The sequence below is a fragment of the Ovis canadensis genome, chromosome 3 (assembly GCF_042477335.2).
Source record: "Ovis canadensis isolate MfBH-ARS-UI-01 breed Bighorn chromosome 3, ARS-UI_OviCan_v2, whole genome shotgun sequence".
Classification (NCBI taxonomy): domain Eukaryota; kingdom Metazoa; phylum Chordata; class Mammalia; order Artiodactyla; family Bovidae; genus Ovis; species Ovis canadensis.
The window spans coordinates 168,214,266-168,242,264 of NC_091247.1; the positions used below are offsets into that span (position 1 = coordinate 168,214,266).

At 48.7% G+C, this 27,999-nt stretch overlaps 1 protein-coding gene across 1 annotated transcript; it reads left to right on the forward strand.

Moving 5' to 3' along the window:
• The first annotated feature begins 3,257 nt into the window (after positions 1 to 3,257).
• Positions 3,258 to 27,976, forward strand: MYO1A (myosin IA). Its single transcript, XM_069586419.1, has 28 exons — positions 3,258 to 3,502; positions 5,067 to 5,245; positions 5,349 to 5,464; positions 5,719 to 5,813; positions 6,010 to 6,114; positions 6,307 to 6,353; positions 6,483 to 6,546; positions 6,739 to 6,837; positions 12,353 to 12,456; positions 12,574 to 12,721; positions 13,198 to 13,316; positions 13,396 to 13,482; positions 15,217 to 15,282; positions 15,440 to 15,544; positions 17,516 to 17,578; positions 17,777 to 17,977; positions 18,150 to 18,376; positions 18,945 to 19,145; positions 19,407 to 19,500; positions 19,962 to 20,111; positions 20,220 to 20,288; positions 20,937 to 21,011; positions 25,017 to 25,151; positions 26,006 to 26,112; positions 26,484 to 26,616; positions 26,740 to 26,892; positions 27,069 to 27,196; positions 27,481 to 27,976. The coding sequence occupies exons 2-28, from the start codon at positions 5,132 to 5,134 to the stop codon at positions 27,605 to 27,607; spliced, it is 3,132 nt and encodes a 1,043-aa protein (XP_069442520.1). The 5' UTR covers positions 3,258 to 3,502; positions 5,067 to 5,131; the 3' UTR covers positions 27,608 to 27,976.
• Positions 27,977 to 27,999: the final 23 nt, after the last annotated feature.

Sequence of the window (27,999 nt, forward strand, 5' to 3'; positions counted from 1 at the left end):
GGTACAGCCAAATGAAAAATGTTTAAAAAATAAACCCCTGCTTCCCATCTTGGGTCTGTCTTGGTCTACTTCCTTGGACTGAATGGTTGCCAGGATGCCAGATCTCTAAGAGGTATTCTTACAGGAGCAGAGCGTTATACCACTGTACTGTCTCAGGAAAATAATGTATAGCTTATTCCTGGTCCAGGAAGCTACTTTGTGCTCTTCTTTGTTTTTTTAATGGTATAAAGGATCTTTTTCTCCACTGAGGTGAGGAGAAGACCTGTGGATCCAGCTGTGAGATGCCCACCAAGAGCTTTCTGTTGGGTGAAAGGGAGCAGGGCTTTCATGTAGTGAGCATTAGGGGACATGGAATAAAAACTTCAACTGTGTCTAGGCCCAGCTTCTGCAGTAGGAAGGAGACTGGTCCCTTCCATTTTCTGTTTTGGCTATTTTTGCTCTGGGAATCCATTATAGACTTTGCATTAATTCTGTACCTGTCTCTTCTTATTCAGGCCACATGGAAATCTATTGTCTATTTTTTAAAGACTATGAAATAGGATGGAAATAGGATGTGGACCATATATGAATTTATGTAGATTAATGCACAGTGATGATCTTTTCATTCTATAACCCAACTAGGTAAATAAGAGACATTGGATGATCATCAGTGGTTGAAATAATAAAATGTAATTGCCAGATTTATCAGATTGTAGGATTAAAAAAGGTGTGTAAAAGTAGTTCCTTTCAAACTTCAACATGCATAGGAATCATCTGGGGAGCTTGTTAAACTGCAGACATGGGATTCAGTAAGTCTGGGTTGAGTCCCAAGATTCTGCATTTCTAATAAGCACCCAAGTGATTCAGATGCTGCTGGTCAGTGGACCTCACTTTGAGTACCATTCTGCTTGTTGCCTGGCACGTGGTAAGTATAGCTAACTCTTCAGCAACCTGGGGAGGGGGGCATTGGTTAGGTGTGCTGACCCTCTGTGCAATCAAAGTCTATCCTATAATTTTACAGTTGATGGGCCTCTGTACCTGCCATCCCACATCTGCAGACTCAGCCACCCATGGATCACGTAGTAGCAATATGTACTTACTGAAAAAAATCTGAGTGTACATGGATCGGAGAGTTCAAACCCATGTTGTTCAAAGGTCAGCTGTACTTGATCAATGTTACTAATTGATACTAGATAATTGATGAGAGTCAAAAGACCCTCTACTACCAAATATCCTCTCCACCATATCTTTATTGTGTGACATCTTTTTAAAAAGTGAGTGTTCCTGGGAGGACCAGTGAGTGGGAATTCAATAAGTGTGAGGGCAGGTTGCTGTCTGCTCAACTCAAAAATCAGCATCCAAGGGTTTAGAATTGCTGTTGCTTCTAGTTCTTCTTTGCGATCTTTCTGAAGTATAATTTATAAAATGATACAATTCACTAGTTTTAGATTTTGCCGAGTCTGACAAATGGATACAGTTGTAACCAGCACCAAAGTCATGATCTAGAGCATTTCCATCACCCCAAAAACCTCCCTCATGTCCCTTACACAGACTAGAAATTTTACTGGGAGAAGGAAGGGGATTTAAGTTCCAGTTGCTTCAGTTTTCCTGAGAAGCAGGAGGTCAGGATCCTGCATCCCCCTGTGTCTCCTCCCCATACCAAGAATGCTGACAGATCTTGTAATCCCAGCTGGGTCAGGTGTGTATTTTGTACCTTGTAAATTTATGCTGAACCACTTGTTTGCCAAGAACTTTCTGGGTTTTAGCACTCAAATACTCATGTCCAGAAAACTCATCTCAGATCCTAGACAAACCGGGATGGTTGGTCATGTCAGTGGCTGTGACATTCATGCCCTTGTTTCTAAGCCTGAGTTTCTTATTTTAGAGTCAGTTCTCTCATGGGAGCACAAAGTAGGCACTCAATAAACAAGTCCATGGGTGGACATAAATGAACCTCATTGTAGGCGGCTGCAGATTCCTGGCCTGGAGAACACAAGGCCTGGGTTCTGGTCTTGGCTCTGCCAGGTCTGCAGTGGTATGATCCTGGAAAAGTGGTTTCTCACTCTAGGTATTTTTCTTCCACTGCAAAACAGGGGATCCTTAGTCACTTCTGCCTCTGCTGTGCCTAGCTCTACCCATCCATGGAGTTATGTTCTGATGTCACTTCCACTCAGCTTTCTCTTTCTTTCTTGCCTCTTGCCATTTCCCCCCTTCAAATATATATAGTAGGTCAATAAATTATGTAAGGGCAGGTTCATAATGGAATTGCTGATGGGCCAGGCTTACGCAGAGTGCCGTGAGAGCAAGACAGTGTGGACTTTGAACCAAGCAGCTGTGGCTGGGAGTTGGAGAGTCAAGTCTCTATCTTCAGGTAAGTGTTTGTGATTACCTGATTTGCTCTTTGTGCATTAATGGGAGGGAAGATGGTGGGGATAGGGAGCCTGCTGTTTAGGAATTTTCCTGGGTGGATGAAGAGGTCCTGTGGCAAAGAGGATTTTATATGCTTCTTGTCTAGTGGAGGCAGTGATTTCCAGCTGAGCTAGTGCCCAGGAAACAGCACCCAGGCTGTTATTCAGTGTTCTAGCACAGAAGAAGGAGTACAGAAAGAAATACCAGAACTGGCCCAAGCTGGAATCTATGGGCAACTTAGGCTCAGGAAGCGGCCATTCTGTTTCTGGTTCTGCCACATGCTGTCTGTGGAACTTGGGGCATGTTGTGTAACCTCTTTGAGCCTCTGTGTTTGTCTCTAATTTTCCTTTTTGGTGGAGAAATTCTGCACTGCCTGCTTCACAGGGTGGGGTAATTCAGTGAGATGACACAGGTGGGGGTTCACTGAAACTGAATAAATGCAACGTTGGGTGTTATCCTTACCTTGGAGGCAAATGGAGAGACTTGGGGGTTTTGTCTCCTTCTGTCTGTTCCTCCAATAGTGTCACCAATACGCCCTGACTTCCAATAAGATAAGACAGGTAGGTGTGAGGAAGGTAGTATTTCTTTGGTCAGAAGACACCACAGCCTGACAAAATTCCTGATTTCAAGAGAGCTTTTCCTTGGCAATAAAGTGCTCCTTCTGCCCTCATTTCCAAATCTGGGGGGCAGTGGAGCCAGAACTCCGCTTCAACCCCTCAGCTCAGGCCAGCCAGATACTCTTTCCTACCTAGAGGGGGCTTTCTCATGTGGCCAAGCATCTCCCTCTGGGGCTGCAGGCCTGTGAAGGGTTAAGCGAGCCACACCCGCAGCAGGAACAGCCTCGGACTTTGTGCTGAGCAGCCATCTCTGCCTCGCCTGGCTTGACTGGCACAGGGAGCCCTGGCTGGAGGAGGCAGGACAGAGGAAGGTCAGAATCGTGGATACGGGCTAGAGGAAGGGCAGAATCTTTCCTGTCTTTTCCGACACCATGGACAGCTCCCACTAACGAGGACGCCTCTCCACCCTTGGGGCCTGGGACTCCTATGCCCCCTTCCTGTCACACTAGGATTTCAGCTACCATTTCTCTGAAGTTACACCCTGGTTCCAGCGTGGGGTGAGTCCCGCCTTAACCTGTTCCTCTTTTCATATCTTAGGGTGCCCTATGTGGGGGCTTCTTCCCTGCCCCCCAGCCTCCAACCAATCTTATTCTCATTCCTTTCAAATCTAAATCCAAAGATGCCTTCTTCCCAGCCCTGCTTCTGCTTCTTACCTTGCCTGCCAAGTTATTTAAAATCTTAACTTTTTCTCAAATCTAGAAAATGTGGGGCGATGATAGTATCTGCTTCCTGGAGATATTGTAAGCAGCAAATGAATGCTGCTGCTGCTGCTAGGTCGCTTCAGTCGTGTCCGACTCTGTGCGACCCAGTGGACTGCAGCCTACCAGGCTCCTCCGTCTGTGGAATTTTCCAGGCAAGAGTACTGGATGAGGATGTGTAAAGTCTTTAGAGCCTGCCTGGCCCATAGTGTTTACTACCTGATTGCTGTTGGCTGCTGTAATCAGTATCCTCATAGCTCCCTCAGTTGTCTTTACAGGAAGTGATAAGTGCTCACTTTTCCTGGAGCTTGGAGAGGCAGAGTGGAGGGAGAAGGCAGCCTCTGTTCCCTTTCTGTCCCACTGTTCTTCTGGCTCTCCTCCCTTCCCCCACTCAGGTTCGGCGATGTGGGAGGGGAGGATATGGCTGTTTCATTCCTGTTAGGGAGTGTCACTGACCATTGTACTAATAGTTTTGTCCTGCACCAGGGCACCCCGCCTGCTCAGTCCCGCAGGAAAGGCTGAGGAGGGTTGGGTCTCCTCCTTAGGGAGCACCTGCCACTTGCCTACTGTGTGGGGCCGAGCCTCTCTCACTCTGCTCTTCCTTGCTCATCCCCACCAGTTACTAAAAAGCTAGGTGTGTCCCTCTGGGGCAGAGTCCATGCCAGAAGCTTAAGGGCATGGATGTAAACGTTGGGGATCGAGATAGAAAAACGGGGACAGACGTGAGGCCCATCCAAAGTTCCCGATCACTGCTTGCTTGCTGGGGAAAACAAATCTCATTTTCATTTTCTTTGGGGCACTCCAGCCTTTAACGGAGGAGCTCCTGCCTCTGTCCTGGGGCTCATCACCTTGTCCAGGCCCTGTTTAAAAACTGAATCTCACTGTAACAATGAGAGGGGAAGGAAAACTTTGGAGCAACTTTGGAAATGAGTATGGGTGTGCCGGGTGAGGAAACAGGGGCTGTGAGAGGCAAGGAGTTGGGAGGGAGACGGGGCACAGAGTCAGGGAAACTGGACCTGGGCCAGGGCCTCAGTGCTGGAGGGAGGGAGCCTCCGGTGCCTGGCTGTGGCATGAACTTTGCTTCCCTTTCCTCCCCAACCCTCTCCCCTGCAGCACAAGGATGTTCCTCCTACTGGGGCCCTTCTTTACCCTGGTGGTTGGAGGCAGGTGGTCCCGCCTCACTCCCACCAACCCTAATTCAGGGAGCAGAGGATCCCTCCCATCCCTGGCTTCCCTGCAATCTCCACACTTAGCTTGGGCTGGTCTGGAGGCCTCTTTCAGCTGGCCAGGGGCTCTCTCCAGGGCCAGGACTGGGGGGAGGGGAAGGCTCTCTTAGGTCCTTCTGCCTTCCTCCCCTAAATAGTTACTGGCTGCGAAAGCTGAGGAGACACCAACAAACTGATCCCAGGACCAATAGCTCCTCTGGACATGACCCTTCTGGAAGGTTCTGTGGGGGTGGAGGACCTTGTGCTCCTGGAACCCCTGGAGCAGGAGTCTCTGATCAGGAACCTCCAGCTGCGCTATGAAAAGAAGGAGATTTATGTGAGTGCCCGTGGGTGCCCCTGGCTGTGGATGTGTGGCCAGAGAGTTCTTGGGCCTTTCCCAGACCCACCCTGGCTCACTCCATCATCTCCCACAACTGCAGACCTACATTGGGAACGTGTTGGTCTCAGTGAATCCCTACCAACAACTGCCCATCTATGACCTGGAGTTTGTTGCCAAATACCGGGACTATACATTCTACGAGCTGAAGCCCCATATGTGAGTAGAGGGACCAAGGGAAGGTGGCAGGGCCCAGCTCACCATGATGAGACATCCTCATTTCCTCTATCCTTTCTCCTGAAGGAGGCTCTCCAGCTGCCCCTTCCTCCCTGGCCCTTTGGAGGCCCCTTACGAGGCCTGTTGTTTGCCATGGTCTGGTCCAAGTGGGGAGGGCAAATGAGTCTGGGGATCGAGTGAAAGATGGTGTCTTGAACTGACCCCACACTAGTCATCACCCACTTCCTCCCTGCAAGCTATGCACTGGCAAATATGGCATACCAGTCACTGAGGGACCAGGACCGAGACCAGTGTATCCTCATTACCGGCGAGAGTGGAGCTGGGAAGACCGGTGAGGTGCTGGGTGAGGGGGGCGGGGAAGCCGTGGGGTTGCTGCTGGAACTGCCCCCTTGCCTCTCTCCAAGACAGAGCCAGTCCTGCCCCCAGACCCTGAAATTCCTTCCTGGGTTTTTCTGAGTGGTGTGAGGTGCTGCAATGAGGGAGATTAAGGGCAGTGGTGGGGATCCATGCGGGGGTTTCTCTTGCAGAGGCTAGTAAGCTAGTGATGTCTTACGTGGCTGCTGTCTGCGGGAAAGGGGAGCAGGTGAACTCTGTGAAGGAGCAACTGCTTCAGTCGAACCCAGTGCTGGAGGGTGAGGAGCCCAGTCTCTGTCCTCTCCATCCCCACCCCCACCCTACCATCCCCCGTGTTCCCGAGATCACTGTTCGTGTTCAGCCTGAAAAATCTGAGACTGGCCTGATGGCTGGAGGACCTTACCCCTTCCTGTCCCTGAAGTCCTTCTCTGTCCTCAGCCACCTAACTCCTTCTCCCCTCATCTCCACAGCTTTTGGCAATGCGAAGACCATTCGCAACGACAACTCCTCTCGATTTGTGAGTGAACATCTCCTTGGCCTGGGACAAGAGGGTGTGGGGTCTTGAGAGGGAGGAACATGGCCCAGATGCCTCCTGGACAGGGTGATGAGGAAAGGCGGAAGCCAAGTCTCTCTCTGCTCTCTGAAGGGAAAATACATGGATATTGAGTTTGACTTCAAGGGATCCCCCCTCGGTGGCGTCATCACAAACTGTACGTGTCTCCCATCCCCCTCTCCCGCATGTCCCATGGTGTCCCTTTCTGCTAATCTACTGCTGTAGGAAGGAGGAAGTTTAGACTAACAGGCTTCCTAACCACTGGGAACACCAGGGATTAGGACAGAGTTAGAAGGAAGTTGTGGTACCTCCCAGATCCTCAGAACATTATTTTCGAATTTTCTGTCAGATCTGCTTGAGAAATCCCGTGTGGTGAAGCAACTTGAAGGAGAAAGGAACTTCCACATCTTCTATCAGCTCCTGGCGGGAGCAGATGCACAGCTACTGAGTACGTGCCAGCACCTGACATGCAGCAGAACATCCTCAGCCTCCATTCAAGCCCCAGAACCCCTGGCCCTTCTGGATCCCTAAAGCCATCTTCCCTTGACTCTCAGGGCAGTCCTACCCTGATTCTCACCCACCTACTGTTGGGAACAAATCCCTTGACCTCTGTGTTCTCTTCCTTTTCAGGGATTTTAGTCTAGGAACAAGCCTTTTTACCTCTTCACCACTCTTACTTCTCTGAACTGCCTTGATTCCTTTTTCCCCAGTTCAGTTCAGTTACTCAGTAGTGCCTGACTCTTTTATCCCATGGACTGCAGCTCTCCAGCTTTTCCTATCATTCCTTCACCAACTTCCAGAGCTTGCTGAAACGCATGTCCATCAAGTCGGTGATGCTGTTCAATCATCCCATTCTCTGTCATCCCCTTTTCCTCCTGCCTTCAATCTTTCCCAGCATCAGGGTCTTTTCTAGAGAATCAGTTCTTTGCAAGAGGTGGCCAAAATATTGGAATTTCAGCTTCAGCATCAGTCCTTCCAAAGAATATGCAGGACTGATTTCCTTTAGGATTGACTGTTTTGATCTCCTTGCCATCCAAGTTACTCTCAAGAGTGTTCTCCAACATCATAGTTCAAAAGCATCAATTCTTTGGCGCTCAGCTTTCTTTATAGTCCAATTCTCCCATCCACACATAACTACTGGAAAAACCATAGCTTTAACTAGACAGACATTTGTTGGCAAAGTAATGTCTCTGCTTTTTAATATACTGTCTAGGTTGGTCATAGCTTTTCTTCCAAGGAGCAAGCATCTTTTAATTTCATGGCTGCAGTCACCATTCACAGTGATTTTAGAGCCCCCCAAAATAAAGTCTCACTGTTTCCATTATTTCCTCATCTATTTGCCTTAAAGTGATAGGACCGGATGCCATGATCTTAGTTTTCTGAATGTTGAGTTTTAGGCCAACTGTTTCACTCTCCTCTTTCACTTTCATCAAGAGACTCTTTAGTACTTCTTCACTTTCTGCCGTAAGGGTGTTGTCATCTGTGTATCTGAGGTTATTGACATTTCTCCCGGCAATCTTGATTCCAGCTTGTGCTTCATCCAGTCTGGCATTGCGCATGATGTACTCTGCATATAAGTTAAATAAACAGGGTGACAATATACAGCTTTGACATATTCCATTCCTGATTTGGAACCAGTCTGTTTTAATTGTTCTAACTGTTAGAACTGTTGCTTCTTGACCTGCATACAGATTTCTCAGGAGTCAGGTAAGGTGGTCTGGTATTCCCATCACTTGATGAATTTCCTGCACTTTGTTGTGATCCACATAGTCAAAGACTTTGATGTAGAAAATAAAGCAGAAATAGATGTTTTTCTGGAACTCTCTTGCTTTTTGATGATCCAGCAGATGTTGGCAATTTGATCCCTGGTTCCTCAGCCTTTTCTAAATTCAGCTTGAACATCTGGAAGTTCATGGTTCACGTACTGTTGAGGCCTGGCTTGGAGAATTTTGGACGTTACTTTGCTAGTGTGTGAGATGAGTGCAATTGTGTGGTAGTTTGAATATTCTTTGGCATTGCCTTTCTTTGCAATTGAAATGAAAACTGACCTTTTCCAGTCCTGTGGCCACTGCTGAGTTTTCCAAATTGGCTGGATTATTGAGTGAAGCACTTTCACAGCATCATCTTTTAGGATTTGAAATGGCTCAACTGGAATTCCATCACCTCTACTAGCTTTGTTCGTAGTGATGCTTCCTAAGGCCCACTTGACTTCACATTCCAGGATGTCTGCCTCTAGGTGGGAGATCACGCCATTGTGGTTATCTGGGTCATGAAGATCTTTTTTGTATAGTTCTTCTGTGTATTCTTGCTACCTCTTAACATCTTCTGCTTCTGTTAGGTCCATATCATTTCTGTCCTTTATTGTGCCCATCTTTGCATGAAATGTTCCCTTGGAATCTCTAATTTTCTCAAAGAGATATCTAGTCTTTCCCATTCCACTGTTTTCCTCTATTGCTTTGCATCTATCACTGAGGAAGGCTTTCTGATCTCTCCTTGCTATTCTTTGGAACTGTGCATTCAAAGGGGTATATCTTTCCTTTTCTCCTTTGCCTTTAGCTTCTCTTCTTTTCTCAGCTATTTGTAAGGCCTCCTCAGAAAAGCATTTTGCCTTTTTGCATTTGTTTTCCTTGGGGATGGTCTTGATCACTGCCTCCTATACAATGTCACGAACCTCCATCCATAGTTCTTCAGGAATTCTGTCTATCAGATCTAATCCCTTGAATCTATTTCTCACTTCCACTGCATAATCATAAAGGATTTGATTTAGGTCATACCTGAATGGTCTAGTGGTTTTCCCTACTTTCTTCAATATAAGTCTGAATTTGGGAATAAGAAGTTCATGATCTGAGCCACAGTCAGCTCCCAGTTTTGTTTTTGCTGACTGTATAGAGCTTCTCCATCTTTGGCTGCAAAGAATATAATCAATCTGATTTCAGTGTTGACCATCTGGTTATGTCCATGTGTAGAGTCTTATCTTGTGTTGTTGGAAGAGGGTGTTTTCTATGACCAGTGATTTCTCTTGGCAAACCTCTATTAGCATTTTCCCTGCTTCATTCTGTACTCCAAGGCCAAATTTGCCTGTTACTCCAGGTATCTCTTGACTTCCTACTTTTGCATTCCAGTCCCCTATAATGAAAAGAACATCTTTTTTGGGTGTTAGTTCTAGAAAGTCTTCTTAGAACCATTCAACTTCAGCTTCTTCAGTTTTACTGGTTGGGGCATAGACTTGGATTACTGTGATATCAAATGGTTTGCCTTGGAAACGAACAGAGATCATTCTGTTGTTTTTGAGATTGAACCCAAGAACTGCATTTCAGACTCTTTTGTTGACTATGAGGGCTACTCCATTTCTTCTAAGAAATTCTTGCCCGCAGTAGTAGATAAAATGGTCATTTGAGTTAAATTCGCCCATTCATTTTAGTTCACTGATTCATAAAATGTTGATGTTCACTCTTGCCATCTCCTGTTTGACCACTTCTAATTTACCTTGATTCATGGACCTAACATTTCAGATTTCTATGCAAGATTGCTCTTTACAGCATTGGACTTTACTTCTATCACCAGCGCATCAACAACTGGGTGTTGTTTTTGTTTTGGGTCCATCTCTTCATTCTCTCTGGAGTTATTTCTCTACTCTTCTCCAGTAGCATATTGGGTACCTACCGACCTGGGGAGTTCATCTTTCAATTTCATATCTTTTTCCCTTTTCATACTCTTCATGGGGTTCTCAAGGCACGAATGCTGAAGTTGTTTGCCATTCCCTTCTCCAGTGGACCACATTTTGTCAGAACACTCCACCATGACCCATCCTGGCTTCTTGGGTGGCGCTAGTGGTACAGAACCTGCCTGCCAATGCAGGAGATGCAAAAAACAGAGATTCAGTCCCTGGGTCAGGAAGATTCCCTGGAGAAGGAAATGACAATCCACTCCAGTGTTCTTGCCTGGGAAACTGCATGGCAGAGGAGCCCAGCAGGCTACAATCCAAGGGGTCGCAGAGAGTTAGACATGATTTAGTGACTAAATCTCCTCTTTTCCCCCAAGCTGGCTTCAAAAACAACACTTATTTCCATCTGCCATGCTTTTCTACCTTTAATTTAAGGGACTTTATCCACAGCTCAGCAGGAGATTGGACAGGATGTTATAAGTATTCAAGAACTTCCAATGAGCTCTAGTTGAAGTTGTTTTGGGTCTATATCTGTCTCACCCATGACCTTGTACTTGGTTTTTTTCTTCTTGGATAGTTCTATGGAGGTTCCATTCATTCATTCATCAAACACCTCTTGAATATCTAGTATGCTTGACCATCCTGCTAGCTTCTAAGGATACAGAGTTGAGTAAGACATGGACCTTGTCCTTGAAGAAGTCTTCTTCTAGGGATGGCAGATATGTGAGCAGATACATCACAGTGCAGTGTGGCTGTTGCCAATATGCTGTGCAGTTGGCTATAGGTGCAAAAGTTGTAGAGCACCATGCTTTTTCTTAGGGAAGAGACCATCTCAGCCTGGATGCTGGCTGGGCCTTACTGCAGGGTCTGATGGGACTTTATGCCCTGCCAGAGTTTCCTCTCTAAATCCCACCTCTGGCTGTGGGCACTGTGGATATCTGATGCCTAAGAACTTATGGCTTTGATTTCTGGTTATTCTGTGCTGGACTTGTGCCTGCCTCCTTTCACCCTCCTGGAGATCTCTATGGTTTAAGAGCCCCCACAGGTATCATCTTCCCTCCTGGTTTAATAGTCTTGATTGTATTCAATTTGTCTGAATCAGACACTGGAGTCTTGCTCTGGCTGATTCTTGCGCATTGGTTTGAGGCCGGGTGGGGCCTCCCTTCCTGGTGTCATCATCCCAGGGCCTTTCTGACTCATTCTCCTTCCAGACACCCCTCTTTATCAGCCTCCTGTTTCAAAATTTTTGTCTCAGGGGAAGCTGCCATTAAACTCTACTTTGAGAGTCACTCTCTAATTCTCAGATCTTTTGAGTAACAGATAACTGATACTATTCAAGCTCTATGATTAACTCATTCTTTCCCATCTCAGTGAATGGCTTTGTTCATTCCCTTGATTCATTTATTAAAAGAAAGTTCTTGCATGCCAGTCAGGCAAGCAGAATATGAAGATGAAAAACACAGTCCCAACACACAACCTGTTCATTGGTAAGAGGAACAGGAAAAAAACCCCAAACCTAATCCATGATATGTAGTCTAGGGTAGGGATGCACCATGTGGAACACAGGAGAGCCATTTGGCTCAGCCCCAATCTGAGAAAACCTTCCAAAAGGGGGTCTGGTTTGGGGAACATAGTGTCTGCCACTTGGTTGGTGTTTTGTGAACAAATAATGAATGCCCCAACCTGGGCAATGGGCAACGTGTGGAGGCTGGGGGTGGGTGGGAGATAGGTGCTCACCCTTCTTTCCTTGCCTTTGTTCTCCCAGAACCACTGAGAACTGAGCAGCATGGAAGGTTTGCTTTTCTGGTTTTATTGTTTAGAACCCTGAGGGTGGAGAGAAGAGTAGAATGGGGATTTCCTTTCATAAAAGTTGGTGAAAACCTCAAGGATTATGAACACCCACTTCCCTGGTAGCTCAGCTGGTAAAGAATCCACCTGCAATGCAGGAGACCCTGGTTCGATTCCTGGGTTGGGAAGATCCGCTGGAGAAGGGAAAGGCTACCCACTCCAGTATTCTGGCCTGGAGAATTCCATGGACTGTATAGTCCATGGGGTTGTGAAGAGTTGGACATGACTGAGTGACTTTCACTTGCAAACCCTAGATACAGCTTAAAAAACTAGTCTATAATCATAAGAATTAATGATCCCAACACAAAGAAGACACAGGGAGAACCTAAAACAAAAATGGCTCCTCTGAATAAATGAATGAACCAACCTAAAGCAAGGGCCATGAGGGTCAAGGTTGGAGGACTCAGAGAGCCCGTGTACTGACCCTTTTCCCTCATGCTGGTCCTTGCAGAGGCCCTGAAGCTTGAGCGGGACACAGGCGGCTATGCCTACCTGAACCCAGACACATCCAGTGTGGATGGCATGGATGATGATGCCAACTTCAAGGTCCTCCAGGTGGGTACCCAGGATGGGCCATTAGGCCAGGCCCTGAGTCCAGGTTCTGGCTTTGGGAAGGGAGGCAGGCATTGGACTGGCCTGAAGTTCAGCTTCCGATTCTCCTTTCTTTCCTAGAGTGCAATGACTGTGATCGGCTTCTCTGAGGAGGAGATTCGGCAGGTGCTAGAGGTGGCGGCCCTGGTGCTGAAGCTGGGGAACGTGGAACTGGTCAACGAGTTCCAGGCCAATGGGGTACCAGCAAGTGGCATCCGTGATGGGAGAGGTCTGCACCCAACCAGCTCCCTGAATCTCCTGCTGCAATTTCTGTTCTCCCACCGTCTTCAGCATAATAGACTTCACTCTGATTAAGTCCCCCTCTGCCCGCTCAGAAGTTCCTCCCCAAACATGCTTATTCAGAATGCCCTGTGAGACAAATTGGAATGAAGTGTGGATATTTCATAAACCTTGGTTCTGGGACTCTCTGAATTCTCAGTGGATTCTTTGCAAAAATGGGATAATTACACTCATTTCAGGAGATTCTCATATTAAAGGAGATGATACACGCAAAGTGCCAAGATCTCCCTTCTCTCCTCCTCCTCCCCAGATGTCCCTCCAAGGCCATATTCTGATGGGCTGTAAGGACTTTCCCAGTAAGACTCAGGAACAGCAGGCCCCCAGCAGTTTCACGCATCAACCCTCCCTCCTCCCCTGGGAGTAAACCCTCTCTCAGGCCATGTTGTATTTCCTCATCACTCCCAGGTGTTCAAGAAATTGGGGAATTGGTGGGTTTGAATTCAGGGGAACTAGAGAGAGCTTTGTGCTCAAGAACCATGGAAACAGCCAAAGAAAAGGTGGTCACCGCACTGAACGTCGTCCAGGTGAGGGGCTCTTGGGGAGGAGGCTGGGTTCTGAGTCTGTTCTGTGACAGTCACACTAACCACCAGCCCCGCCCTCCAGGCTCAGTATGCCCGGGATGCTCTGGCTAAGAACATCTACAGCCGCCTTTTCAACTGGTTAGTGAATCGAATCAACGAGAGTATCAAGGTGAGAGATTGCTCTTCTTCCTCAATGATCTCCTCTGTCTGCCCTGTGCCTTGGGTTCTGAGATGGACCGAGGAAGAATGATAGCGTGTTTTCTTTTATCTACTTATTTTTGAATTTGTGTTGTTTGGGAAATACCTCTTTTTTCTTTTTTTTTTTTTAAATTCAACTATCTGGATTCTCTATCAGCTGCACAGATTCTGAGCCTCAGTTTCCTGATTTGGGAAATGGACACTAACATTTACATGTTTCCCAAGATTTAGTGAGGATCACTAAATTAAGTGCTTCCTTGGTATCTGGTTCGGTAAAGAATCTGCCTGCAGTGCAGGGGGCCTGGGTTTGATCCCTGGGTAGGGAAGATCCCCTGGAGAAAGAAATGGCAACTCACTCCAGTGTTCTTGCCTGGAAAATTCTACAGACAGAGGAGCCTAGCGGGCTACAGCCATGGGGTCACAAGAGTCCTACACAACTTAACAACTAAACCATCAGTGATGATCAGATAAAATTGTGTACGTGATTACCATGTAATCCAGGAATTCTACTCCTAGGTATATATCCAAGAGAACGGAAAACATGTCCACATAAAAGCTTGTGCGTGAATGCTCATAGGGGCATTAGTCATAATAGCCAAGAAGTGGACACAACCCAAATGCACATCATCTGATGAATGGATAAACAAAGTGTGATGTATCCATACAGTGGTATATTATGTGGCTATGAAAAGGCATGAGGTACTGATACAAGCTCAACATGGATGAAGTTTGGAAACATGTTGAGTGAAAGAAGCCAGACCCAAAGGCTACATTTTATGTAATTCCATTTATATAAAATGTCCAGAATAGGCAAATCCATATGGATGGGGAGTAGGTCCATGGTTACCAGAGGAATAGGGAGTGACTGCCAATGGGTCCATGTACAGTATTTCATTTGGAGGTGATGAAAATACTCTGGAATTTAGTGGTGATGGTTGTACACTTTTTGAATATACTAAAAAAAAGCAACCACATCACTGAACTGTATACATTTAAAGGGTAAATTTTATGGTGTACAAATTAGGCCAAAATAGAGCTATTGTTTAAAGATTACAAAAATAAAAAATAAAAAAATAAAAATTACATACACGAAAGTGCCATCAATTTAGAAGCTGTTACTGGAAGGCAGCAGGGTAAAATAGATTTGAATCCAGATTTGGCAGTTGTTTGGCTACGCTGTGCAGCATGTGGGATTTTAGTCCCCTCCAGCTCCCCCCTCCACCCTCCTGCCCCTAGCAGGTATTGAACCTGCACGCCTTGCCGTGGAAGCATGGAGTCTTAACCCCTGGACCAGGGAAGTCTCTTAGCTCTTTTGAAGTTTGATTTTTTTCACCTGTAGAAAGGGAATCATCACACCTTATAGGGATATACAAATTAATGAAACAAGATCTTAGGATTTTTTTGTAAAATGGCCTACACATATAAGGGATGGTTATTTTCCTGGGATTTTAATGTTTTTCTACTTTGTGCCATGGGAGCATTTTCTTGGAATCTATTTGCATCTTCCCTTCCCTCCTTCCCTCCCTCTTGGCTGGTCCTTCAGCCTATAGAGGAAAAGGGAGCATGAAGTCACCCCAATTCCTCTCCAGCATGGTCAAGTTCACTCAAGTGCTGTCTGCCCCCTGCTTCACTCTCATCCATCCAGAGGGGCCTAGGCACAGGTGCAGAGGGCTGGTCCTCAGATGTATCTTTTCCTCCTCTTCAGGTGAGTACTGGGGAGAAGAGGAAGGTCATGGGGGTTCTGGATATCTATGGCTTTGAAATATTAGAGGTGAGAGAGCTCCAGCAACCTTAGCACCCTGCTTCCTGGGGGTGAGGGGTGGCAAGCTCGAAGTGGGCTATGGGAGAGGGGAGGTCAGGCCGAGATGGAGGAAGCATTTTGTGCTGAGCTGGTCTCTCTCTCTCTCTAACCTGTGTACCCACCTCAGGATAATAGCTTTGAGCAATTTGTGATCAACTACTGCAATGAGAAGCTACAGCAGGTGTTCATAGAGATGACACTGAAAGAGGAGCAAGAAGAATATAAGAGAGAGGTAAATGGAGCCTTCCTGCTTGCCTTTCTCTCAGATGATGTAAGGCATATGCCAGACCTTTTTATCCTTTGTCACAATTTCCTCTCAATTGTCCCCAGATGGGAACACTAAGGACAGAAAGTTTCCCTTGCACAGCTGAATATGCCAGCATTACCAAGAAGCCCTAACTCTCTGCTCTCCACCCCCAGTCCCCCCGCCCTTCCACTGCAGGCCGGGCGAGGAAGGGGGCAGATTGATGGGAGGGTGTCAGGGCTAGGTGGGAGTGGAAAGAGTCCTGACAGGAGTGAAGTGACAGCTGTGCTTGGCCCAGGGCGGACTGTGAGCCGCATTCAGAAGGCGCATTTCTCCTGGGCTTGCCACCCTACCCGTCCCTTTTGGTGCCCTTCTCTGACATCAGAATCCTTTGTCTCCTCCAGGCTGGACTGATGTTGCTGTCGTCTTTTGTAGCAGTCCGATCCCAGACTTCCTCTTCATAAGTGCCCTGTGGCTCAAAATTTCCACACTCCTTCCCCTGGTCCCCATTTTTCTGTGGCTAAGTGTTAGAAAAGCTCTCTGATGGAGCTAATTCACTCCAAAGTGTGAATGGCTGTGTCTCACTCATCAAAGCCCTCCCAGGGATGTTCCTTGTGAACTCAGGAACCTGCTGTGGCAGGATTTCAGGCAAATGTGGTCACAACTCAAAGGTTTTTAAAAAATTTTCTATGTTTTGACTTTAAGAACCTATATTATCAAGTAGATAAATTGCACCCATGCTTCCAGATTCAAAAAGCTTAAAAAGGTGTATAAAGAAAAGTCTTCCTCCCACCCCCCTTTTAGTTCTCCCTCCCATCCAGAGGCAACTGAAGTCAGCCTCCTTCTGCAGCAAATCTGTAAATACATTTTCCCATAATATTTATTCAAGCGGCCACAAATACACTCCATTCTGCATCTTGCTTTTACCAGTCAACAAGAGACCTTTCTATATCAGTTCATAAAGATGTTTCTCTACAGCTGCCTTAGATTGTAAGGATATCCTCATTCATTTAACCAGTTGGGAGAGATATCTGGGGGATGAAGCTGGAGGGCAACTTTACTTAATTCCACTCTGTATTCCCTAAAGACCTGCGAGGGAAGAAGAAGAGAAAGGCTTGTGTTCCCCAACCACACCTGGGAGTGGCCTGAACTGGGGAGGTCTGGGTGGTCAGGGGGTGTCTGTAGGCCTGATGCCCAGCAAATCTCTAAATGACCGATTCATGGTCTTTCGGTCCTCTGCTTCTATACCATTCTTGCTTTTTAAGAAACAAATTATACAGCTCCAATGTATCACGTGGATCAGTGGTTCTGAAAGTGTAGTCCTGAGCCAGCAGCAGCAGTGGCCCCTGGGAACATATGAGAAAGACAAGTTCACAGGCCCTGTCCCAGGCCTGCCAAGTCAGAAACTGGGGCTGAGACCCAGAAGCCTGTGTTTTAACAAGCCCTCTCAGCGACTGGGATGAACGCTTGAGTCTGAGTATCGCTAATGCAGGTCTTTGAAGATGCATCCAATCAGCTTTGTTGGTTGATAATAAGCCTTTGGTTTACTTAAGTGCTTTTGTTCTATGGTTTGTTGCCAGAGCGGTATGGCAATTTGCTCTTCCACATACTCAGGGATCCTTTCCCCCTTTCACAGTGGGATAATTCCAGTCCCAGTCTTTACTGAGCATATTACTCTTCCCTCCCCAACCTACAGCACCCCCAGGGCTCTCTACACTGTCTCACCCCCTCTCCCAACTGCTCTGGGTCCTCCCAGACATCTGTCCACCCACCCCACAAATTCTCCATCAACCCTGGAGGGATGAGGGTATCATAGAAACCACACCAGGGACCCTGTGAACTATAGGGCTTTCTGATGGTCCTTGGTGGGGTGGATGAAAGGGGGCCTGGTTCTGGTGGGGTCTTGGAAGTTTCATCTTGGACCTGCTGCATGTAATTTTTCATGTCTCCCCTTGCCAGGGCATACCGTGGGTGAAGGTGGAATACTTTGATAATGGCATTATCTGTAACCTCATTGAGCATGTAAGTTCTTCTCTTACCTCTGGGACCTCCCGCTCCAGACTGCTTGAACACCCTTCCCCTGTCTCTCTCTCCCCCTCCCACCCTACTTGATAAGAATGGTAAGGAGGGCAAAGGATGAGGGGGCAGAGGGGCGGCAGTGAGGTGTGGACATCCTGAAGGGCAAGGTCTAGGTTGGGCTGTTCTTCTTCCCCTGGCCAGAATCAGCGAGGCATCCTGGCCATGCTGGATGAGGAGTGCCTGCGGCCTGGGGTGGTCAGTGACTCCACCTTCCTAGCAAAGCTGAACCAGCTCTTCTCCAAGCACAGCCACTACGAGAGCAAAGTCACCCAGAATGCCCAGCGCCAGTATGACCACAGCATGGGCCTCAGCTGCTTCCGCATCTGCCACTATGCGGGCAAGGTGATGTGACAGGCCTGGATGGTGAAGATTAGGGTCTGGGCACAGACTGAAGACAATGGGGGGAGGCACTGGGGGAGGATGGGAACCAGGAACATTCACAGTGAGACTGGGAGGGCCAAGTGCACGTCAGACAGTATGGCGGAAGCTCCAGACCAGTGCTGTTCCTGCACAGGTGACCTACAATGTGAACAGCTTCATTGACAAGAACAATGACCTACTCTTCCGAGACTTGTCCCAGGCCATGTGGAAGGCCCGGCACCCGCTCCTTCGGTCCTTGTTTCCTGAGGGTGATCCAAAACAGGCATCTCTCAAACGCCCCCCAACTGCTGGGGCCCAGTTCAAGAGTTCTGTGACCACTCTCATGAAGAACCTGTATTCCAAGAACCCCAACTACATCAGGTGACATGCTGGGCACATAGGGGAACATGCTGCTTTTGCGATGACACGCACAGGGTCCAGGCATGGTAGAACATGTGCATGCGGGGAGGGGGGCTCCCTGGAATAAGGGTACCAGAAACCCTTTCCTCATGGAGAACAGCCCACTGAGCAGCCAAATGTCCTGTAAGGGGGAGAGCAGTGTGGTCAGGCAGCGACATGCTCTAGTGAGTGAAAATGGGAAGGCTAGTGTATCTGCTTTCTCTGGAATTTTTCAGCTAAGGAGTGTGGGCTTCCCAGGTGGCACTAGTGGTAAAGTACCCACCTGCCAATGCAGGAGATGCAAGAAATGAGGGTTCGATCCCTAGGCCAGGAAGATCCCCTGGAGATGGGCATGACAACCCACTCCAGTATTCTTGCCTGGAGAATCCCATGGGCAGAGAAGGCTGGTGGGCCACAGTCCATGGGGTTGCAAAGAGTCAGACACGACTGAAGTAACATAGCACAAGCACAAGGGGTGTAGAGACTAGGATGGGTGACACTGGCAAGGGTGGACCTCCTGCAGCCTGGGCCCTGCCCTACTTCTCATCAGGTGTATAAAGCCCAATGAGCAGCAGCAGCGAGGTCACTTCTCTTTTGAGCTGGTAAATGTCCAGGCTCAGTACCTGGGGCTGCTGGAGAACGTGCGGGTGCGACGGGCAGGCTACGCCTACCGCCAGGCCTACGGGTCCTTCCTGGAAAGGTACCGATTGCTGAGCCGGAGCACTTGGCCGTGCTGGAATGGTGGAGACCAGTAAGATTCAGTGGGAGACTGGGGGGCAGGGCGGGGCAGTGCAAGGAACCTGTGGGGAGGAGACCCCTCAGCAGTGCCATGGGCATTGCTAGAGTTTGGCGAATGGCTACTGGGGGACATGAATTGAATGATGACTTTTCAGAGGCTCTGAAGTCTATTGAGCCCCGAGCTCTTCTCTCTTCTTAGAAGAGGTAGAGGAAAACTGGGAGAGGCCCCTCCCCTGGGATGCCCCTGGACAGCTTTCTTCACCTGACTTGGCAGGGAGGGGGTCGAGAAGGTCCTGGGGGAGCTGAGCATGTCCTCAGAGGAGCTGGCCTTTGGGAAGACAAAGATCTTCATCAGAAGCCCCAAGACTGTGAGTTGCAGGGGGCACTTGTGTTTGGTGGGGCTGGACAGCAGAAGAGTTGGAGAGCCCACCTGAGTGAGAGGCTGGGTGAGGGGAGCTTCTAGAACCTGGAAGGGATAGTGGGTGAGGACGTCTTTCTGCAGGGGTTGTATCCCTGGGAACTGACCCCTTGGGGCCCCAGCCCGCCTGCCCTGGGCCCCAGAAGTTAGGTGTGCTTGCCTTGCCAGTCTGAGCACCTCTACCTGAAGCAGGGCTCCTTGAGAGTCATCTGTCTGAGTGTCCAAGTCCTAGCGCAGTGCCTGCTCAAGAGTTAGGGCTCATGGATGTGTGGATAATTAAATGAATGGATGCACAGATGAGGAAACTAAGAGGACAAAGGCATGATTGAATAAAACACTGGCTGGGAAGCCATTGGTGCCATGGGTTCCCCCTAGGCCAGCCTCTCTGTGCCCCCCTGCACCCCTCCACAGCTTTTCTACTTGGAAGAGCAGAGGCGCCTTCGACTCCAGCAGTTAGCCACGCTCATACAGAAGACATACCGAGGCTGGCGCTGCCGCATCCACTACCAGCTGATGCGCAAGAGTCAGATCGTCATATCCTCCTGGTTTCGGGGCAACATGGTACCAGTTATCCCTGAAGTTCTATCCCCCTCACTCTGATATGAGAGCAGGAAGTAGAGAGGTGGTTCGGGAGGTGGAGTTTCTCTAACAGGCTCATTGTTTCTACAGCAAAAGAAACGCTACGGGAAGATGAAGGCGTCAGCGTTGTTGATCCAGGCTTATGTGAGAGGGTGGAAGGTAATAGGGAGGGGAGAGGGGTTTCATCCCCACACATGGCTCCCTGTGCCAGCTACTGCTGGGGTGGGGGGAAGAATGTGTCATGTTCGACTCTTTAAGACCCTATGGACTATAGCCCACCGGGCTCCTCTGTCCATGGGGATTCTCCAGGTAAGAATACTCAAGTGGGTTGCCATGCCCTTCTCCAGGGGATCTTCCTGACTCAGGGGCTGAAACCACAATGTCTCCTGCATTGGCAGGCGGGTTCTTTACCACTAGCGCCCCCTGGGAAGCCCAGGGGTGGCAGGGGAAGAGTAGCAGAGAGCAGATCCTGCCCCAATCCAGGACACATCTCTGTGTGACCGCACGTCTGTGTCTGGGCGTGCTTCTGGGTCTGCTCTGTGTGTCCGGGAGCGTGGATGCATCTTGGGGAGATCTAAACACATATCTGGGTGTGTTTCTGACTTAGCTCTGCCTTCTGCTCTGAGTGGCCTCCTGGTTGCCCACTTGTGTGACTTCACTCTCTCCCTCCAGTTAAGAGTCTCAGCTCTTTACCTTACTCTGTTCTTTGTGTGATTGAAGAATAGATCCTCTTCTCAGCCTATCTTCTATCTTCCAGGTAGAACTCACTATCTTTACTTTGGCTCCTTTCTTGTTTGTCCCTGCCAGGCCCGAAAGAATTACCGAAAGTACTTCCGGTCAGGGGCTGCGCTCATCTTGTCGAATTTCATCTACAAGAGCATGGTAAGTGATGGGGGTTGAGGAAGGAAACAGGGCATTGAGGAGGGAGGGACAGGTTGGGAAGAGGAAGTGTGTGGGGCTCAAGATGAGGTGATCTGAAGCTTTTCCCCAAGAGCCTCCTCTGTCTGCTGCTGCTGCTGCTGCTGCTGCTGCTGCTGTTTACTCTCTAAGTCTTGTCTGACTCTTTGCAACCCTGTGGACTATAGCCCACTAGGCTCCTCTGTCCGTGGGATTTCCCAGGCAAGTTTACTGGAGTGGCTTGCTATTTCCTTCTCCAGGGGATCTTCCTGACCCAGGGATCGAACCTGAGTCTCCTGCTTGGCCGGTGGATTCTTTACCACTGAGCCACCTGGGAAGCCCCTCCTCTGTCTGTGAGGGGATAGGGCTGTAGGAGGAGGGCCCCGGTGCCTAGGACCCAGGAGTAGAATCAGAGCATGTTTTGGTGTGAAAGGGCACTGCAGCAACCTGTGGCAGGAAGGGGTCCCAGCACATCCACTGACTAGTTCATGGTGAACAGGCTGGAGAAGAGACTGGGGCTGGGTGGTTAATGAGAGTTGAAGAGTCTGAGCCTCATGGAAGAGCAGAGAGAGGACACACACAGGGTTAAGTAACCCAACCTCCTGAAATTCATTTTAGGGCTGAGGGGGTGATGGTGGAGGAATGGTATCTTCCTTCTATCTCTTCGGACACTGTAGCAGGCGAGGCTGGAAGTGAACCTCAGGAAAGATCTTGATTCAAGAAGACTCAGGTCGGGGTGAGCAGGAAGAAGTCAGGAGCAGGCCTGGAGGTTCAAACTATGAACAGTTTCCAGTGAGAGGAAAATGGGGACAGAGAGGGGTGATTGCCAGAGACATATCTCCAACAGTGATGGTGCTTCTGAGAAGTGTTGGAGGGAAACCAGACGGGGGGAGCAGGACTTCCAGTGAGACCTTGGGAAATACCAGAGAGAGAAGAGCAGGCAATTTTGGACAGAGGGCTGGAGTGACTCTGAACTGACCTCGGTTGCTTTGGTCATTGACGGTTGTGAGGACTCTTACTGACTTTGCTCACAGAGACGTGAGATGCAGTCACTGGTGCTCCTCTCTGTTCCCTTGGCTGAGGTGAGGGATGGGGGCTCTGGGCCTCCTCCTCGCCTCCCTGAGTCTTCCTCACTGTGTCCTCCGCCCTCTCTCAGGGAAGCTCCGTCGTCTTCCTCCTGGGCCTCTTCCGGTGCCGGGCTCTCCTCAGGCAGGCTCCAGCGTGTCTGCCTCACCAGAGTACGTGCTTTCCTGCTGCACACCTGAGCCTGCAATCTGATTTTGCTCTTATCACCTGATTGACCTCTCATCTACCTTCACTCTCACCTGCGTATTATCAGGCATCTGCAGAATGTCACCACAGGAGCTGCTGGGTTTAAACCAGCATTTCAGTAAATCAGACCCACTATGGAATTCTGCTCTCAGGGGGCCATTGGGCACTGATTGCCCCAGTGTTTCTGACTAGGCCATTACCTTGCCTATACTATTACCTACTTAGCTAATGCTACTAATGCTAATACCTACTTTTTTTTTTTGATCACTTAACTGTACACTAAGCCCTTTACAAGCATTAATTTGAATGGTTTCAACAATCCTGTGAGGTAGGTCCTCACATTTCCCCCATTTTATTCTATTTTTAATTAATTAATTTATTGAACTTTTTTTTTTAAAAAGCACAAAAACCTTACATACTAAAATTGTATATATCAAGTATTGGTCCAATCTTATATCAATCTATTTACAATTAAACAGCACCTGAAGATCCCCTGGAGAAGGGAAAGGCTACCCACTCCAGTATTCTGGCCTGGAGAATTCCATGGACTGTATAGTCCATGGGGTCACAGAGAGTCGGAAATGACCAACCGACTTTCACTTTCACTTGGTTTTCTCACCTAGGTTAGTTAAACACGCCCAGAGAATTTTATTCAAAGTATGCATGCTAAGTCACTTCAGTAGTGTCCGGCTCTTTGCATCCCTGTGGACTGTAGCCCACCAGGCTCCTCTGTCCATAGGATTCTCCAGGCAAGAATACTGGAGTGGGTTGCCATGCCCTCCTCCAGGGGATCTTCCTGACCCAGGGATTGAACCTGTATCTTTTATGTTTCCTGAATTGGCAGGTGGGTTCTTGCCACTAGCACCACCTGGGAAGCCCGTTCAAAGTATATGGTCCTTTAAAATAAACCCATTTTATTGTTAAAAACTAAGGCCCAGAGAGGGGGCTACCCTCGTAGCTCAGTCAATTAAATAACTGCTCGCAATGCAGAAGATCTGGGTTCGATCCCTGGGTTGGGGAGATCCCCTGTAGAAGGAAATGGCAACCCACTCCAGTATTCTTGCCTGGAGAATCACAAGGACAGAGGAGCCTGGCAGGTCACAGTCCATGGAGTCACAAGAGTTCAACATGAACATTTCACAGCTGGTGTGTGGTAAGAGCTGGGATAAGCACACACTTAAGTGTGTGTTTAAGTTTCAGGAGAAAAGGTCATGATAACTGTGACCTACTTTAGGATGCTATAGTACCCAAGATTTGTACATATATGTGTATTTATATATTTATGTGCATTTGAATATAAGTGTGTGTTAGAGAGAGTGCAAAGATAGGGTAAGGTACTCTCAGTATGTGAATTAGTTAAGAAGTATATATTATTCAGATGCTCACTGTAATCTTTTTTCAACTTTCATGCAAATTAAAAAATTTTCAAAATAGGAAAATAAATTGTATTACATTTTAAAAATTAAACAAATCAAAATGTAAACTCTTAAGTCAGATTATGTCACTCTTCTTCTAAAACTCTCTAATGGTGTTCTGTTTCACTCCATATAAAAGCCAGATTCGCTGTCAGAGCCTACAAGGCCCTTTATGATCTGTCTTTGGCCAACCAATTTTCTGATCTTCTCTCCTCTCACTCAGCTTAGGCCAGTCGCACTGGCTTTCCTTCTGTGTCTGGAATATGTTACCTCTCATTCCTGTCTCAGGTCTCCTTTTTTTGTATCATAGCGCACAGAATTCTTTAATGTTGTGTTCTGTGTTTATTTGCTTGTGGGCTGTCTCCTTCTCCAGTCCCAGTAGGACATAAACTCAGTGAGAAGAGACTCTGTTCACTCTGTTGACTGCTGTGTCCCCATACTTAGAACAGTATCAGCACAGAGCAGATTCTCAATGATGTTGAATGGTAAAACCACCCAGGACCTGGGATCCTGACTCCCAAAGACTTGCCCTATAGAAGAGGGGGAAGATCTCCATGCAGATAACAGTAGCACAAAAACCAGAAGTATAGACAAAGTACTAAGGGACTTCAAAGGAGAGACACCCTGGCCCAGGGAATCTGGGAGGGCTTTGAGCTCCGTCTCAAAGGATAAGTAGAATCTGGGTTGGCAGAGTTGAGCTGAGAGCAGTATTAGCTAAGGCAGAGAGTGGTAATACATGGGCTGGGCAGAGGGCAGGGCAAGGAGTCCAGTCTGGTTAGTGTGCCAGGGTAACACAGGGGATCGCATGACAAGAGGTTGGATTATAAGTAGAGGACTTTGAACAGAGTCCTAGAGACAATGCAACCAGGACACTGCCAGGTTGCAGTGTTGGGCTTGACTAGGCAGAGAGGAGGGAAGATTTGGTACCTGTTCAATGGCTAACACAGTGGGGCAGCCACCTGTAAACAGTTCAGAGTCTTGAGAATAGGAAACTGCAGGAGCAAGACATTAAGACCAGTTTTCATATTGGCTCCTCCTACCTCACTAAAATGGTTAGAAGGTATCTGCTTGGATCTAACCCATCTCTCCCTTCCGTCTCCCATTCATGCTCCTGCCGCCCAGCCTCAAGCCTACATTCATACTGAAGGAGAGGGGGAGTGGACTTGCCTCCACCTCCTCAGCTCCACTTGTTGCTTCTCCCTGTGGTGGCCTTCCTCGTTGAAGGGGCAGGATCTGGGTGCAAGTTTACCTATCAGGAGGTCTTCTCATCATCCCACTTCCAACCCCCTTGTTCCCAACCCAGGTACAGAAATTCCTCCTGGGGCTGAAGAACAATTTGCCTTCTCCCAGCATCTTGGACAAAAAGTGGCCATCTGCCCCTTACAAGTACTTCAACACAGCCAACCACGAGCTCCAGAGGCTCTTCCACCAATGGAAGGTGAGTGGGGCCTGGGCAGCTCTCCTGGCACCCGGGCAACTCTTCTCTTCGTCTTTTTTCTCTTCTCCTTCCTCTGATTTTCCTCTTCTGCCTCCCTCTTCCATCCAAAAAATTTTTTTGTTTATGGTGGTAAAACATAACATTTACCACTTTAACCAATAAAAAAATTCTTTTGGTCACACCCCACAGCATGTGGGATCTTAGTTTCCTGACCAGGGATCCAACCGGGGCCTCCTGCATTGGAAGGTGCAGTCAACTACTGGACCACCGGGAAGTCCCCATTTTAACTATTTTAAAATAGACAGTTCAGTGGCATTAAGGGCGTTCACACTGCTGTGTGACCATCACCACCATCCATCTCCATACTTTTTTTCATCATCTCAGACTGAAACTCTGTACGTGTTAAGGGAAAACCCTCTGGTCCTCCATCCGCTCAGTCCCTAGAACTCATCATCTACTCTTTGTCTCTATGAATTTGACTATTCTAGGTACTTCATATACGTGAAATCACACCACATTTGTCCTTTCATCTGGCTTACTTCACTTACCACAGTGTTCTATTCAGAAATACTCTTGCGCTCCTGTCTGGGACTATGCCTGAGGCTGTGCGCTGGGTGCACCACCCTCCTGGGGCTTGAATGTGATAGTTTCCATTCCCTCCCCCAGCACCCCACAGCTCCCCCCTCCCCAGTGCTCCTCCAGCCCTCTCCAAAGTGTCTGCTCCCTGTCCTTTCAACTCTGGCTCTTTCCAGTCCCTGCGCCGCTCCTTACATGTCTCTCAGCGTTTGCCCCACCTCACACCCCAGCCCTGCTCTTTCTCCACGACCTTAGCTCCTTCCCCTCCCCCATCACAGTGCAAGAAATTCCGGGATCAGCTGTCCCCGAAGCAGGTAGAGGTCCTGAGGGAGAAACTCTGTGCCAGCGAGCTGTTCAAGGGCAAAAAGTCTTCATACCCCCAGAGGTGAGGACCTCCCAGACCCTGTGCAGCTTCATCAAGAGCAAAGAGAAGCTTCCCCAGGAAGGCAAACTTCAGTATGCCTCGGAGTCACCTGGTAGGCTGGATAACAGCCAGATGGCTGCGTGCCCTCCACAGAGTTTCTGATTTAGGAGGTCTAGGGAGGGGCCGGAGAATTTGCCTTTCTAACCAGGTTCTAGGAGATGCTGATGTTGGTCCTGGATGACATCTAAGAGCCACTGAGACAGAGGATACGCTGGAAGATGAAGGATGGAGATGGGAGGACTGAGATGGGAACTCCGTGGGGGAGGTGCAGGGACGTTGGGGGTCTGAGGTAAGGATCTTGTCTCCACTGCATGCTTTCTGTGTGTTCTCAGTGTCCCTATTCCATTTCACGGTGACTACATCGGGCTGCAAAGAAACTCCAAGCTACAGAAGCTGAAGGGTGGGGAAGAAGGGCCTATTCTGATGGCTGAGACTGTGATGAAGGTCAATCGGGGCAATGGCAAGGTGAAGGCCCACACCCTGACCCCCCTCCCCCACCCCCGCAGCCTGATCCAGAGCCCTGGCTAGTCGCCGGAAGGATGAGGACTAATTGCCACCTTCCCTCCCCTTTCCCTCTTCTGTCCCTAGACTTCCTCTCGAATCCTCCTCCTGACCAAGGGGCATGTGATCATCACAGACACCAAGAATCCTCAGGCCAAGACTGTCATCCCACTAAACAGTTTGGCCAGGGTGTCGGTCACCAGCTTCAAGGATGGGCTTTTTAGCTTGCATCTGAGCGAGGTATCAGAGCTAGGTGGGAGCAGAGCCCAGCATGGAGAAGACGGTGGGCATAACAGGGCCAGGCCGAGCTGGAGGCGAGGGGGACCAGACCTCTCACTCCGGGCCTTTGATATCTCCCAGGCTGCTCCTAGGAGAAAAAATGAGTCCTTTCCCTGCTGTTTTCTCCCCTCCCTAAGATCTCCTCTGTGGGCTCCAAGGGGGACTTGCTGCTGGTCAGTGAGCACGTGATTGAACTGCTGACCAAAATATACCGGGCTACGCTGGATGCCACGCAGATACAGCTTCCGGTCGCCGTGACTGCGGAGTAAGGCCGTGAGCCGGGGGTGAGGGATGGCTTGGGGCAGACGACCAAGCTGGTGGTCACTGTGACCGGGAAAATTTGGCCTGTCAGAAAGTGAAGCATACTGTGTCAGGTCAGGGCCACCCAAGTCCTCTGCGGCCTCGAGTCTGCTGGCACAGGGGGCTGGGGAGTAGGAGGGGGGAATGTACTTGCCTCAAGCAGGGGAGGGGAAGCCACTGTGAAAATACAGGAGTAGGGGTGAGGGGACGAGGGTGCTAGCTTTGCCTTTCTATCTGTTCCCGCTCCAGGTTCTCAGTGAAGTTCAAGGAGGGCAGCTTGACGGTCAAGGTCATCCAGGGCCCTGGGGGTGGTGGGACTGGCAAGCTGAGCTGCAAGAAGAAGGGGAGTCGTTGCCTGGAGGTGACTGTACAATGAGGAGGTGCCGCAGTTTCTTCCTCCTGGACGGGCACCGGCCCCACCCCCACCTGCCCACCTTTGTGGGGGATCTCGAGTCAGAACCCCCTGATGGGCTGTGGGGTCGGAGACTGAAGAACCCTTGAAGAGGACCTTGCTTCTCCCAAACCTTTCCAGAACTCTCTCCAAAGTTAGCTTCCTCCCACCCTCAGCTTCTTTGCCCACTAATAATATGACAAGAGACTTCGCAGACGTTTGATCATGTGGGTGGGTCCCTATTCCCCCATCCTTCCACCAGCTTGTACTTAGACCCTCTGCCCCCTCCCTTTCCTCTACTGGGGCTCCTTGGAGCCAGATAATGCAGACAATAAGAATGAGAAAGAAGGGAAATTGTCTCCGGGGCTCCTTGACCG